The following is a 13,372-nucleotide window of genomic DNA, read 5'->3' as shown; positions in this document are numbered from 1 at the left end:
ACAGACGCTCCAGAGTCAAATCACTAATGACCACTAGAGGGAGCAAAAAGCAAAATCACAACAGTACCCCCCCCTTAGTGAGGGGTCACCGAACCCTCACCACGACCACCAGGGCGATCAGGATGAGCGGCGTGAAAGGCACGAACTAAATCGGCCGCATGAACATCAGAGGCGACCACCCAGGAATTATCTTCCTGACCATAGCCCTTCCACTTGACCAGGTACTGAAGCCTCCGCCTGGAGAGACGAGAATCCAAGATCTTCTCCACCACGTACTCCAACTCGCCCTCAACCAACACCGGAGCAGGAGGCTCAGCAGAAGGAACCACAGGCACAACGTACCGCCGCAACAAGGACCTATGAAACACGTTGTGGATAGCAAACGACACAGGAAGATCCAGGCGAAAGGACACAGGATTAAGAATTTCCAATATCTTGTAAGGACCAATAAAACGAGGTTTAAATTTGGGAGAGGAAACCTTCATAGGAACAAAGCGGGAAGAAAGCCACACCAAATCCCCAACACGTAGTCGGGGACCCACACCGCGGCGGCGGTTGGCAAAGCGCTGAGCCCTTTCCTGTGACAACTTCAAGTTGTCCACCACAAGATTCCAGATCCGCTGCAACCTATCCACCACAGAATCCACCCCAGGGCAGTCAGAAGGTTCCACATGACCCGAAGAAAAACGAGGGTGGAAACCAGAGTTGCAGAAAAACGGCGAAACCAAGGTGGCGGAACTAGCCCGATTATTAAGGGCAAACTCAGCTAACGGCAAGAAGGTCACCCAATCGTCCTGATCAGCAGAGACAAAACACCTCAAATAAGCCTCCAAAGTCTGATTAGTTTGCTCCGTCTGTCCATTAGTCTGAGGATGGAAAGCAGACGAAAACGACAAGTCAATGCCCATCCTACTACAAAAGGATCGCCAGAATCTGGAAACGAACTGGGATCCTCTGTCTGACACAATATTCTCAGGAATGCCGTGCAAACGAACCACGTTCTGGAAAAACACAGGAACCAGATAGGAAGAGGAAGGCAGTTTAGGCAAAGGAACCAAATGGACCATCTTGGAGAAGCGATCACATATCACCCAGATAACAGACATGCCCTGAGACACCGGAAGATCAGAAATGAAATCCATGGAGATATGTGTCCAAGGTCTCTTAGGGACAGGCAAGGGCAAGAGCAACCCGCTGGCACGAGAACAGCAAGGCTTAGCTCGAGCACAAGTCCCACAGGACTGTACAAATGACCGCACATCCCTAGACAAGGAAGGCCACCAAAAGGATCTGGCCACCAGATCTCTGGTGCCAAAAATTCCTGGGTGACCTGCCAACACCGAGGAATGAACCTCGGAAATGACTCTGCTGGTCCACTTATCAGGAACAAACAGTCTGTCAGGTGGACAAGAATCAGGCCTATCAGCCTGAAATCTCTGCAACACACGTCGCAGATCTGGAGAAATAGCTGACAAGATAATACCATCCTTAAGAATACCAACAGGTTCAGCGACTCCAGGAGCATCAGGCACAAAGCTCCTGGAAAGAGCATCGGCCTTCACATTCTTTGAACCTGGTAAATACGAGACAACAAAGTCAAAACGGGAGAAAAACAATGACCAGCGGGCCTGTCTAGGATTCAGGCGTTTAGCAGACTCGAGATACATCAGATTTTTGTGATCAGTCAAGACCACCACACGATGCTTAGCACCCTCGAGCCAATGACGCCACTCCTCAAATGCCCATTTCATGGCCAACAACTCCCGATTGCCCACATCATAATTTCGCTCCGCAGGCGAAAACTTCCTAGAGAAAAAGGCGCAAGGTCTCATAACAGAGCAACCAGGGCCTCTCTGCGACAAAACGGCCCCTGCTCCAATCTCTGAAGCATCCACCTCAACTTGAAAGGGAAGCGAGACATCAGGCTGGCACAAAACAGGCGCCGAAGTAAACCGACGTTTCAACTCCTGGAAAGCCTCCACGGCAGCAGGAGCCCAATTAACCACATCGGAGCCCTTCTTGGTCATATCCGTCAAAGGTTTCACAATGCTAGAAAAGTTAGCGATAAAACGACGGTAGAAGTTAGCGAAACCCAAGAACTTCTGAAGACTCTTAACTGACGAGGGCTGAGTCCAATCAAGAATAGCTCGGACCTTGACTGGGTCCATCTCCACAGCAGAAGGGGAAAAAATGAACCCCAAAAAGGGAACCTTCTGTACACCAAAAAGACACTTTGAGCCCTTGACAAACAAAGAATTTTCACGCAAAATTTTAAAGACCATCCTGACCTGCTCCACATGCGAGTCCCAATTATCAGAAAAAAACAGAATATCATCCAGATAAACGATCAGAAATTTATCCAGATAGTTCCGGAAAATGTCATGCATAAAGGACTGAAAAACTGAAGGGGCATTAGAGAGCCCAAAAGGCATCACCAAGTACTCAAAATGACCTTCGGGCGTATTGAATGCGGTTTTCCATTCATCCCCTTGCTTAATGCGCACAAGGTTGTATGCACCACGAAGGTCTATCTTGGTAAACCACTTGGCACCTTTAATCCGGGCAAACAAGTCAGACAACAGCGGCAAAGGATACTGAAATTTGACAGTGATCTTATTTAAAAGCCGATAGTCAATACAAGGCCTCAAAGATCCGTCCTTTTTAGCCACAAAAAAGAATCCCGCACCAAGAGGGGAAGAAGACGGACGGATGTGTCCTTTCTCCAGAGACTCCTTGATATATGAACGCATAGCGGTATGTTCAGGTATCGACAGATTAAACAGTCTTCCCTTAGGAAACTTACTGCCTGGAATCAAATCTATTGCGCAGTCACACTCCCTATGAGGAGGCAATGCACTGGACCTGGACTCGCTAAAGACATCCTGATAATCAGACAAGTACTCCGGAACTTCCGAAGGCGTAGAAGAAGCAATAGACACAGGCAGGGAATCCTCATGAATACCACGACAGCCCCAACTAGACACTGACATAGCCTTCCAGTCAAGGACTGGATTATGGGTCTGTAACCATGGCAACCCCAAAACAACCAAATCATGCATTTTATGTAGAACGAGAAAACGTATCACCTCGCGGTGTTCAGGAGTCATGCACATGGTAACCTGTGTCCAATACTGCGGCTTATTTTCTGCCAATGGCGTAGCATCAATACCCCTAAGAGGGATAGGATTTTCTAATGGTTCAAGAATAAAACCACAGCGCTTAGCAAATGAGAGATCCATAAGACTCAGGGCAGCACCTGAATCTACAAACGCCATGACAGGATAAGATGACAGTGAGCAAATCAAAGTTACAGACAGAATAAACTTAGGATGCAAATTACCAACGGTGACAGGACTAACAACCTTAGATATACGTTTAGAGCATGCTGAGATAACATGTGTAGAATCACCACAGTAGTAGCACAAGCCATTCCGGCGTCTATGAATTTTCCTCTCATTTCTAGTCAGGATTCTATCACATTGCATCAAATCAGGTGTCCGTTCAGACAACACCATGAGGGAATTTGCGGTTTTTCTATCACATTGCATCACATCAGGTGTCTGTTCAGACAACAACATGAGGGAATTTGCGGTTTTGCGCTCCCGCAACCGCCGGTCAATTTGAATAGCCAGGGACATGGTATCATTCAGACCTGTGGGAATGGGAAAACCCACCATAACATTCTTAATGGCCTCAGAAAGGCCATTTCTAAAATTAGCGGCCAGTGCACACTCGTTCCAATGTGTCAGCACGGACCATTTCCGAAATTTTTGGCAATACACCTCTGCCTCGTCCTGGCCCTGAGACATAGCTAGCAAGGCTTTCTCTGCCTGAATCTCAAGATTGGGTTCCTCATAAAGTAAACCGAGCGCCAGAAAAAACGCATCAATATCAGCCAATGCCGGTTCTCCTGGCGCCAACGAAAAAGCCCACTCCTGAGGGTCACCCCGTAAGAATGAAATAACAATTTTTACTTGTTGAGCAGAGTCTCCAGACGAACAAGGTTTCAGGGACAAAAATAATTTACAATTATTCCTGAAATTCCTAAACTTAAATCGGTCTCCTGAAAACAGTTCAGGAATCGGAATCTTGGGTTCAGACCTAGGATTTCTGGTAACATAATCTTGTATACCCTGCACACGAGCGGCAAGCTGGTCCACACTTGTAATCAAGGTCTGGACATTCATGTCTGCAGCAAGCTCAAGCCACTCTGAGGTAAAGGGGAAAAGAAAAAAAAAAAAAAAAAAATGAGAGAGGGAAAAAAAAACCTCAAAATTTTCTTTCTTATAATCCCACTTCTGCAATGCATTAAACATTTAATACTGGCCTGGCATACTGTTATGACCCCAGTGGACAGGGTCTCAGAGGAACGTGTAAGTCTGCAAGATACAAAAATCCAGCTCATAGGGCTGTGGTAACTGGGTTGACCAAATAGCTACTCCTAACGCCAACACTAGAAGTAGCCGGGGATCATGCCTACGGTGATCGCTAGATGACTCGCGCCAGCCGGAGAATCTAACTACCCCTAGGAGAAGAAAACAAAGACCTCTCTTGCCTCCAGAGAAAGGGACCCCAAAGCAAGATACAAGCCCCCCACAAATAATAACGGTGAGGTAAGAGGAAATGACAAACACAGAAATGAACCAGGTTCAGCAAAGAGAGGCCAGCTTACTAATAGCAGAATTAAGCAAGATAACTTATCTGGTCAACAAAAACCCTATAAAAATCCACGCTGGAGATTCAAGAACCCCCGAACCGTCTGACGGTCCGGGGGGAGAACACCAGCCCCCTAGAGCTTCCAGCAAAGGTCAGGATACAGATAGGAACAAGCTGGACAAAAATACCAAACAAAACAAAAGCAAAAAGCAAAGAAGCAGACTTAGCTTGAAAAACAGGAACCAGGATCAGAGGACAAGAGCACAACAGATTAGCTCTGATTTCAACGATGCCAGGCATTGAACTGAAGGTCCAGGGAGCTTATATAGCAACGCCCCTGAACTAACGGCCCAGGTGAGGATATAGGAAAAGACAGACGCTCCAGAGTCAAATCACTAATGACCACTAGAGGGAGCAAAAAGCAAAATCACAACAGGACCCGTACCGACGCAAGTGTGAAAAAAGGCCTTAATGAGCGTTTAATTTAATTAAAAAAACAGAAAAAAATGGCGTGGGCTTCCGCGCAATTTTCTGCACCAGAGGGGGAAAGCTGACGGCCGGGGGCCAATATTTGTAGCCTGCTATGTATTCATACTGGCTTTACTGGCTATTAAAATAGGGGACCCCCCAAAAAAAATGACGTGGGGTCACCCTATATTTTATAGCCAGAAAGGCTACGCAGACAGCTGTGGGCTGATATTCATAGCCTAGAGAGGGGCCATGGATATTGGTCCCCCCCGGCTACAAATACCAGTCCGCAGCCGCCTCAGAAATGGCGCATCTCTAAGATGCGCCAATTCTGGCACTTAGCCCCTCTCTTCCCACTCCTGTGTAGCGGTGGGATATGGGGTAATAAGGGGTTAATGTCACCTTGCTATTGTAAGGTGACATTAAGCCGGGTTAATAACGGAAAGGCGTCAATAAGACGCCTATCCATTATTAATCCAATACTAATAAAGGGTTAATTAAACACACACACACATTAGGAAAAAAGTATTTTAATATTCTTCATTTAACCATACTTACCATACTTCAGCACCTGCAAAAAACGTAAAATAGTAAACCGTATACCACCTGTCCACCGTAGTCCAATTAATAACGAGTGTCCCACGACGATCTCCCCTATAGAACAGTGACATCGGGTGATGTCACTGCTCTATATGATCCTCAGTGACACACTGACAGGAGACAATGGCTCCTGCAGTGCATCACTGAGAGGTTACCTTAGGACAAAGTCTCACTTTATGGCAATTGCTGCCTGGGAAAATTTCTCACAAAGCAATGCCATAAGTGAGACTAGGGACTATTTTCTCACAGGGGCGTAGGAATACATTGTGAGGAATACATAGTGGAAGGATACCTTCCATCATTGTATTCCTGGAGCCCCTGGAGAGCGGTCGCATCAGCTGATGCTCCTGCTCTCCATGGGAGATCGTCGAGGGACACTTGTTTTAATTGGATTTCTGCGGATCAGGGAGTATAGTGTTGATTTATTATTTTAATATTTTTTTTACAGATGACACTGGCTTCGGGGATCAAGGTGATAAGTGATGGTATGTAATCTATGTTATATGTACTGTATGTATGTTGTATGTATGTGGCATGTTGCATGGTGCATGTCACATGCTGCATGTCATCGCATGTCGTATGTTGCATGTCGTCACATGTTGCATGTCATCGCATGTTGCATGCTGCATGTCATCGCATGTTGCATGTCGTCACATGTTGCATTTCGCTGCATGTCGCATGTCACATGTTGCATGTCGTCGCATGGTGCATGTCACATGGTGCATGTCGTTGCATGTTGCATGTCATCACATGGTGCATGTCGCATGGTGCATGTCGTCACATGTCATCGCATTGTGCATGTCGCATGTCACATGTTGTCGCATGGTGCATGTTGTCGCATGTTGTCACATGTCGCATGTCATCGCATGTTGCATGTCGCCGCATGTTGCATGCTGCATGTCATCGCAAGTCACATGCTGCATGCTGCATGTCGCCGCATGGTGCATGTCACATGTTGCATGTCGTCGCATGTTGTCACATGTTATTGCATGTTGCCGCATGCTGCATGTCATCGCATGTCACATGCTGCATGTCATCGCATGTCACATGCTGCATGTCATCGCATGTCGCATGTCAAATAATGTCGCATGTCATCGCATGTTGCATGTCGTATGTTGCATGTCATCGCATGTTGCATGTCGTATGTTGCATGTCGCTGCATGTCATCGCATGTTGCATGCTGCATGTCATCGCATGTTGCATGTTGTCGAATGGTGCATATCGCATGTCGTCGCATGGTGCATGTCGCATGTGGTCGCATGGTGCATGGTGCATGACACATAGTGTATGTCGTCGCATGTTGTATGTCGTCGCATGTTGCATGTCGTCGCATGGTGCATGTCACATGTCATCGCATGTTGCCGCATGGTGCATGTTGCATGTCATCGCATGTTGCATGTCGTCACATGTTGCATGTCGCTGCATGTCGCATGTCACATGCTGTCGCATGGTGCATGTCACATGTTGCATGTCGTCGCATGGTGCATGTCGCATGGTGCATGTCGTCGCATGTTGCATGTCATCACATGGTGCATGTCGCATGGTGCATGTCACATGTCATCGCATTGTGCATGTCGCATGGTGCATGTCACATGTTGTCGCATGGTGCATGTCGTCGCATGTTGTCACATGTCGCATGTCATCGCATGTTGCATGTCGTATATTGCATGTCATCGCATGTTGCATGTCGTATGTTGCATGTCGCTGCATGTCATCGCATGTTGCATGCTGCATGTCATCGCATGTTGCATGTTGTCGCATGGTGCATGTCGCACGTTGCATGTCGTCGCATGGTGCATGACACATAGTGTATGTCGTCGCATGTTGCATGTCGTCGCATGGTGCATGTCGCATGTCATCGCATGTTGCATGTTGCCGCATGGTGCATGCTGCATGTCATCGCATGTTGCATGTCGTCACATGTTGCATGTCGCTGCATGTCGCATGTCACATGTTGCATGTTGTCGCATGGTGAATGCCACATGGTGCATGTCGTCGCATGTTGCATGTCATCGCATTGTGCATGTCGCATGTCACATGTTGTCGCATGGTGCATGTCGTCGCATGTTGTCACATGTCGCATGTCATCGCATGTTGCATGCTGCATGTCATCGCAAGTCACATGCTGCATGCTGCATGTCGCCGCATGGTGCATGTCACATGTTGCATGTCGTCGCATGTTGTCACATGTTGCAGCATGCTGTATGTCATCGCATGTCACATGCTGCATGTCATCGCATGTCGCATGTCAAATGATGTCGCATGTCATCGCATGTTGCATGTCGTATGTTGCATGTCATTGCATGTTGCATGTCGTATGTTGCATGTCGCTGCATGTCATCGCATGTTGCATGCTGCATGTCATCGCATGTTGCATGTTGTCGCATGGTGCATGTCGCATGTTGCATGTCGCTTGTTGCATATCGTCACATGGTGCATGTCGCATGACGTTGCATGGTGCATGGTGCATGACACATAGTGTATGTCGTCGCATGTTGCATGTCGTCGCATGGTGCATGTCGCATGTCATCGCATGTTGCATGTTGCCGCATGGTGCATGCTGCATGTCATCGCATGTTGCATGTCGTCACATGTTGCATGTCGCTGCATGTCGCATGTCACATGTTGCATGTTGTCGCATGGTGAATGCCACATGGTGCATGTCGTCGCATGTTGCATGTCATCGCATTGTGCATGTCGCATGGTGCATGTCACATGTTGTCGCATGGTGCATGTCGTCGCATGTTGTCACATGTCGCATGTCATCGCATGTTGCATGCTGCATGTCATCGCAAGTCACATGCTGCATGCTGCATGTCGCCGCATGGTGCATGTCACATGTTGCATGTCGTCGCATGTTGTCACATGTTGCAGCATGCTGTATGTCATCGCATGTCACATGCTGCATGTCATCGCATGTCGCATGTCAAATGATGTCGCATGTCATCGCATGTTGCATGTCGTATGTTGCATGTCATTGCATGTTGCATGTCGTATGTTGCATGTCGCTGCATGTCATCGCATGTTGCATGCTGCATGTCATCGCATGTTGCATGTTGTCGCATGGTGCATGTCGCATGTTGCATGTCGCTTGTTGCATATCGTCACATGGTGCATGTCGCATGACGTTGCATGGTGCATGGTGCATGACACATAGTGTATGTCGTCGCATGTTGCATGTCGTCGCATGGTGCATGTCGCATGTCATCGGATGTTGCATGTTGTCGCATGGTGCATGTTGCCGCATGGTGCATGTTGTCGCATGGTGCATGTCGTCACATGTCGCATGTCATGGCATTGTGCATGTCGCATGGTGCATGTCACATGTTTCATGTCACATTGTGTGTGTTGTATGTATGTATGTATGTATGTATGTATGTACTGTATATGTGTTTGTTTGTTTTTTTACATTCAACACATTAGCCGGATGATAGGACTACTACTGTCCCATCATTGGCTAATGTGTCACTCACTGTCACTGTAGCAGGCAGAGCCCGATGGGACTACAAGTCCGATGCCTGCACACAGAGACACACACACACACATACACACACACACACACCAATGACCACCCCCCGCAGCAGACCCACCGCAGACCCTAGCACCGCCTGCACATACCGGCGCCGGCACGCAGAGCCCCAGCCCGCACATACCGGCGCCGGCTCGCACATACTGGCGCCAGCACGCAGATCCCCGGCGCTCGCACACAGACCCTCGGCGCCCGAACATCCCTGCCTAGCTCCGCCCGCCCCAGCACAGCCCTGCAGCCCCCAGCGCCGCCCACAGCCCAGTCACTCTTGATGAGTGACCGCTGACTGTGAGGCTGGCTCACGCCTGCTGCTGACATCATGTCAATTTCCAGAGTCTGGAAATTGACGTGACGTCGGCGGAAATAAGTGGTGGCTGCAGCCTGGGGGTCACGTGACCCGGACTCAGCCGCCGGAATAGCGCCGCTCACACGCGAAAACAGCAACGGAAGGTATTTGCACAATTCATTAGGGGCCCCGGGGATACATTGGGGGGTTAATTGAAAGTAGTGGACAACCCCTTTAAGTACATATATAAAAGTGTACGCACTCATACTATTCAATCATACTATTCCTTGAATTTTGTACTTTGCAATAAAATTGCATTGTCTTGCAAATGTTAGCCCTCTTTAAAGGGAACCTGTCACCTGAATTTGGCGGGACCAGTTTTGGGTCATATGGGCGGGGTTTTCGGGTGTTTGATTCACCCTTTCCTTACCCGCTGGCTGCATGCTGGCCGCAATATTGGATTGAAGTTCATTCTTTGTCCTCCGTAGTACATGCCTGCACAAGGCAATCTTGCCTTACGCAGGCGTGTACTATGGAGGACAGAGAATGAACTTCAATCCAATATTGCAGCCAGCATGCAGCCAGCGGGTAAGGAAAGGGTGAATCAAACACCCGAAAACCCCGCCCATATGACTGAAAATTGTTCCCTCCAAATTCAGGTGACAGAGTCCCTTTAAGAGATTAATGCCGCCTGATGCACCAGTAAAAATAGGCTCTGTGGCTTTAAGAGTCTCTCCTTCATAAATGAAACTAGATGGGTCTACCTGTCACACACACCACATGGCCAGCTAGGGTTGTTAAATGTTACAATGACATTTCCCAGTGAATGCATTTGTAGTGGTTGAAAGCACCGCTTCAAAAATGCTGAGTCTGAACTAAGCCCAAGTGGGGGAGGAAATTTTCGGTCGGGGGTGAATTAGTTGACCTGCAAAGGATGTGCCTTAACATATTTCCCAGCAAAATCCGTTTTGGTTTCCTTTTAATGTGTTTTTTGTGGCACCGGGAAAAATGGCATGAATCTCGGAAAAAATTGCTTAAAGCTGTGAACTAGGAGTCAGGAATGCTTCCAGGGGCGATCCCCATGATTTTCCTGTGTCATTTGAGCAGTGTTTCCATCATTTTCAGACGTTTTTAGACCTTAAAATGACCCCCGGGGGGATCGCGGTAAAAATACTCGGGTCTCCCATAGACTTACATTGGGCTTGTTGCTCGGGTCGAGTACCCGAGTATTCCAATCTGCTCGACCCGAGCAACGAGCACCTGAGCATTTTAGTGCTCGCTCATCACTACATATTATCCAAGCACGCCCAAGATACTCTGATAACACTTCAGCATGTTCAGTCATCACTAGATCCCATATAATGTCCTCTTTTCGACCCTTTAACCCTTCTGCTTATTGTTTACTGACTTCCCCTCCAAAAACAAAAAGGCACCTAGTGATTTACTGGTGTCTCGGGTAGCCATTTATCATGTCCATTATGAACATCTCATGTAGCTATTTAAATACTGTACTTTACTTGTTAAATGTTTCTGCAAAATCATAAGAAAGATTGTAAAACAAAATTGTGCCTCTAAAATGCTGGAAAAAAATTGTAATGTCTGTATATTTAATATATACGTGTATCATTTATGCACTTACCAATAAAAGCTTATTGCCATTAACTTCTCTTAGGAGTATGGTCTCCTTTCCTTCCCATTTCTGCACATGCTTTAGCTTCCCATCTTCCAAGGTTACCAAGGACTGAAAAGACAATGTTTAGGTATCAGATGGGGTGTATTGCCACTGCCATGCACTTTTTTGGGCTAAAACTTCCCGTCTGTCTGAATTTTGTATAAGTGAATATACATTGCTCAAAAAAATAAAAGGTAACACTTAAACAACAGAATATAACTCCAAGTAAATCAAACTTCTGTGAAATCAAACTGTCCACTTAGGAAGCAACACTGTTGGACAATCAATTTCACATGCTATTGTGCAAATGGAATAGACAACAGATGGAAATTATTGGCAATTATCAAGACACACTCAATAAAGGAGTGGTTCTGCAGGTGGGGACCACAGACCACATCTCAGTACCAATGCTTTTTGGCTGATATTTTGGTCACTTTTGAATGTTGCTTGTGCTTTCATACTCGTGGTAGCACGACACGGACTCTACAACCCACACAAGTGGCTCAGGTAGTGCAGCTCATCCAGGATGACACATCAATGCGAGCTGTGGCAAGAAGGTTTGCTGTGTCTGTCAGCGTAGTGTCCAGAGACGCTACCAGGAGACAGGCCAGTACACCAGGAGACGTGGAGGGGGCCGTAGGAGGGCAACAACCAGCAGCAGGACCGCTACCTCAGCCTTTGTGCAAGGAGGAACAGGAGCACTGCCAGAGCCCTGCAAAATGACCTTCAGCAGGCCACAAATGTGCATGTGTCTGCACAAATGGTTAGAAACCGACTCCATGACGATGGTCTGAGTGCCCGACATCCACAGATGGGGGTGGTGCTCACAGCCCAACACCATGCAGGACGCTTGGCATTTGCCACAGAACACCAGGATTGGCAAATTCTCCACTGGCGCCCTGTGCTCTTCACAGATGAAAGCAGGTTCACACTGAGAATATGTGACAGATGTGACAGAGTCTGGAGACGCCATGGAGAGTGATCTGCTGCCTGCAACATCCTTCAGCATGACCGCTTTGGCAGTGGGTCAGTAATGGTGTGGGGTGGCATTTCTTTGGAGGGCCGCATAGCCCTCCATGTGCTCGCCAGAGGTAGCCTGACTGCCATTAGGTACCGAAATGAGATCCTCAGACCCATTGTGAGACCATATGCTGGTCCGTTGGGCCCTGGGTTCCTCCTAATGCAGAACAATGCCAGACCTCATGTGGCTGGGGTGTGTCAGCAGTTCCTGCAAGATGAAGGCATTGAAGCTACAGACTGGACCCCCTGTTCCCCAGACCTGAATCTGATTGAACACATGTGGGACATCATGTCTCGCTCCATCCACCAACTTCATGTTGCACCACAGACTGTCCAGGAGTTGGTGGATGCTTTAGTCCAGGTCTGGGAGGCGATCCCTCAGGAGACAATCCGCTGCCTCATCAGGAGCATGCCCAGGTATTGTAGGGAGGTCATACAGGCACGTGGAGGCCACACACACACTACTGAACATCATGTCCTTGAGGCATTTCCACTGAAGTTGGATCAGCCTGCAGTTTGATTTTCCACTTTGATTTTGAGCATCATTCCTACTTTAGACCTCCATGGGTATTAGTTGTGATTTACATTGATCATTTTTAGGTTTTACTGTTCTCAACGCATTCCACTATATAATGAATAAAGATTTACAACTGGAATATTTCATTCAGTGATAACTAGGATGTGGGATTTTAGTGTTCCCTTTATTTTTTGAGCAGTGTATATGAACACAATACCCTGAAAACAAAAAACTCTCAGTAAGCCCACTTCAGAGTTTCTAAAAAAAAAAAAATAAAATAAAAATTGTAGAGTTCAACGGTATTTAACTTCCAGATACATCTGCGAGCCAACGGCAAATATTTCCACCCACCACATAACAGACGCCTGCAAAATAGTTTCCATTCCAAACCTCAGGAAAACCCATCTACTTCTTTTCAGAGCCTGAGAGGTCACAAGAGATACAGATATAGATATATATCCTGGCAGAAATCCATCTGTGATCTAGAACCTGGTCTGGTGTAGTAAACTAAACAAATATAGTAGCACTCTGTAGCGCTATAGCACGCATACATGAAATATATGAAACTTGATTTGCATTACTGCACTATAAAATATGAAAAATTTAGAATGCTTAGCGCATAAA

The 13,372-nt window shown here is 47.2% G+C and overlaps 1 protein-coding gene across 1 annotated transcript in view; it reads right to left on the bottom strand.

The window, feature by feature from the left end:
• LOC143815866 (fatty acid-binding protein, heart-like) overlaps positions 1-13,372 on the bottom strand; it is a 73,568-nt gene that overhangs the window by 41,965 nt on the left and 18,231 nt on the right. Inside the window, exon 3 of the mRNA XM_077295558.1 lies at positions 11,179-11,280. Within this exon, the coding sequence (XP_077151673.1) occupies positions 11,179-11,280 (102 nt within the window). The remainder of the gene's footprint in view (positions 1-11,178; positions 11,281-13,372) is intronic.

Source organism: Ranitomeya variabilis, chromosome 3 (assembly GCF_051348905.1).
Source record: "Ranitomeya variabilis isolate aRanVar5 chromosome 3, aRanVar5.hap1, whole genome shotgun sequence".
Lineage (NCBI taxonomy): Eukaryota > Metazoa > Chordata > Amphibia > Anura > Dendrobatidae > Ranitomeya > Ranitomeya variabilis.
This window is presented reverse-complemented; position numbering and strand designations above follow the sequence as displayed.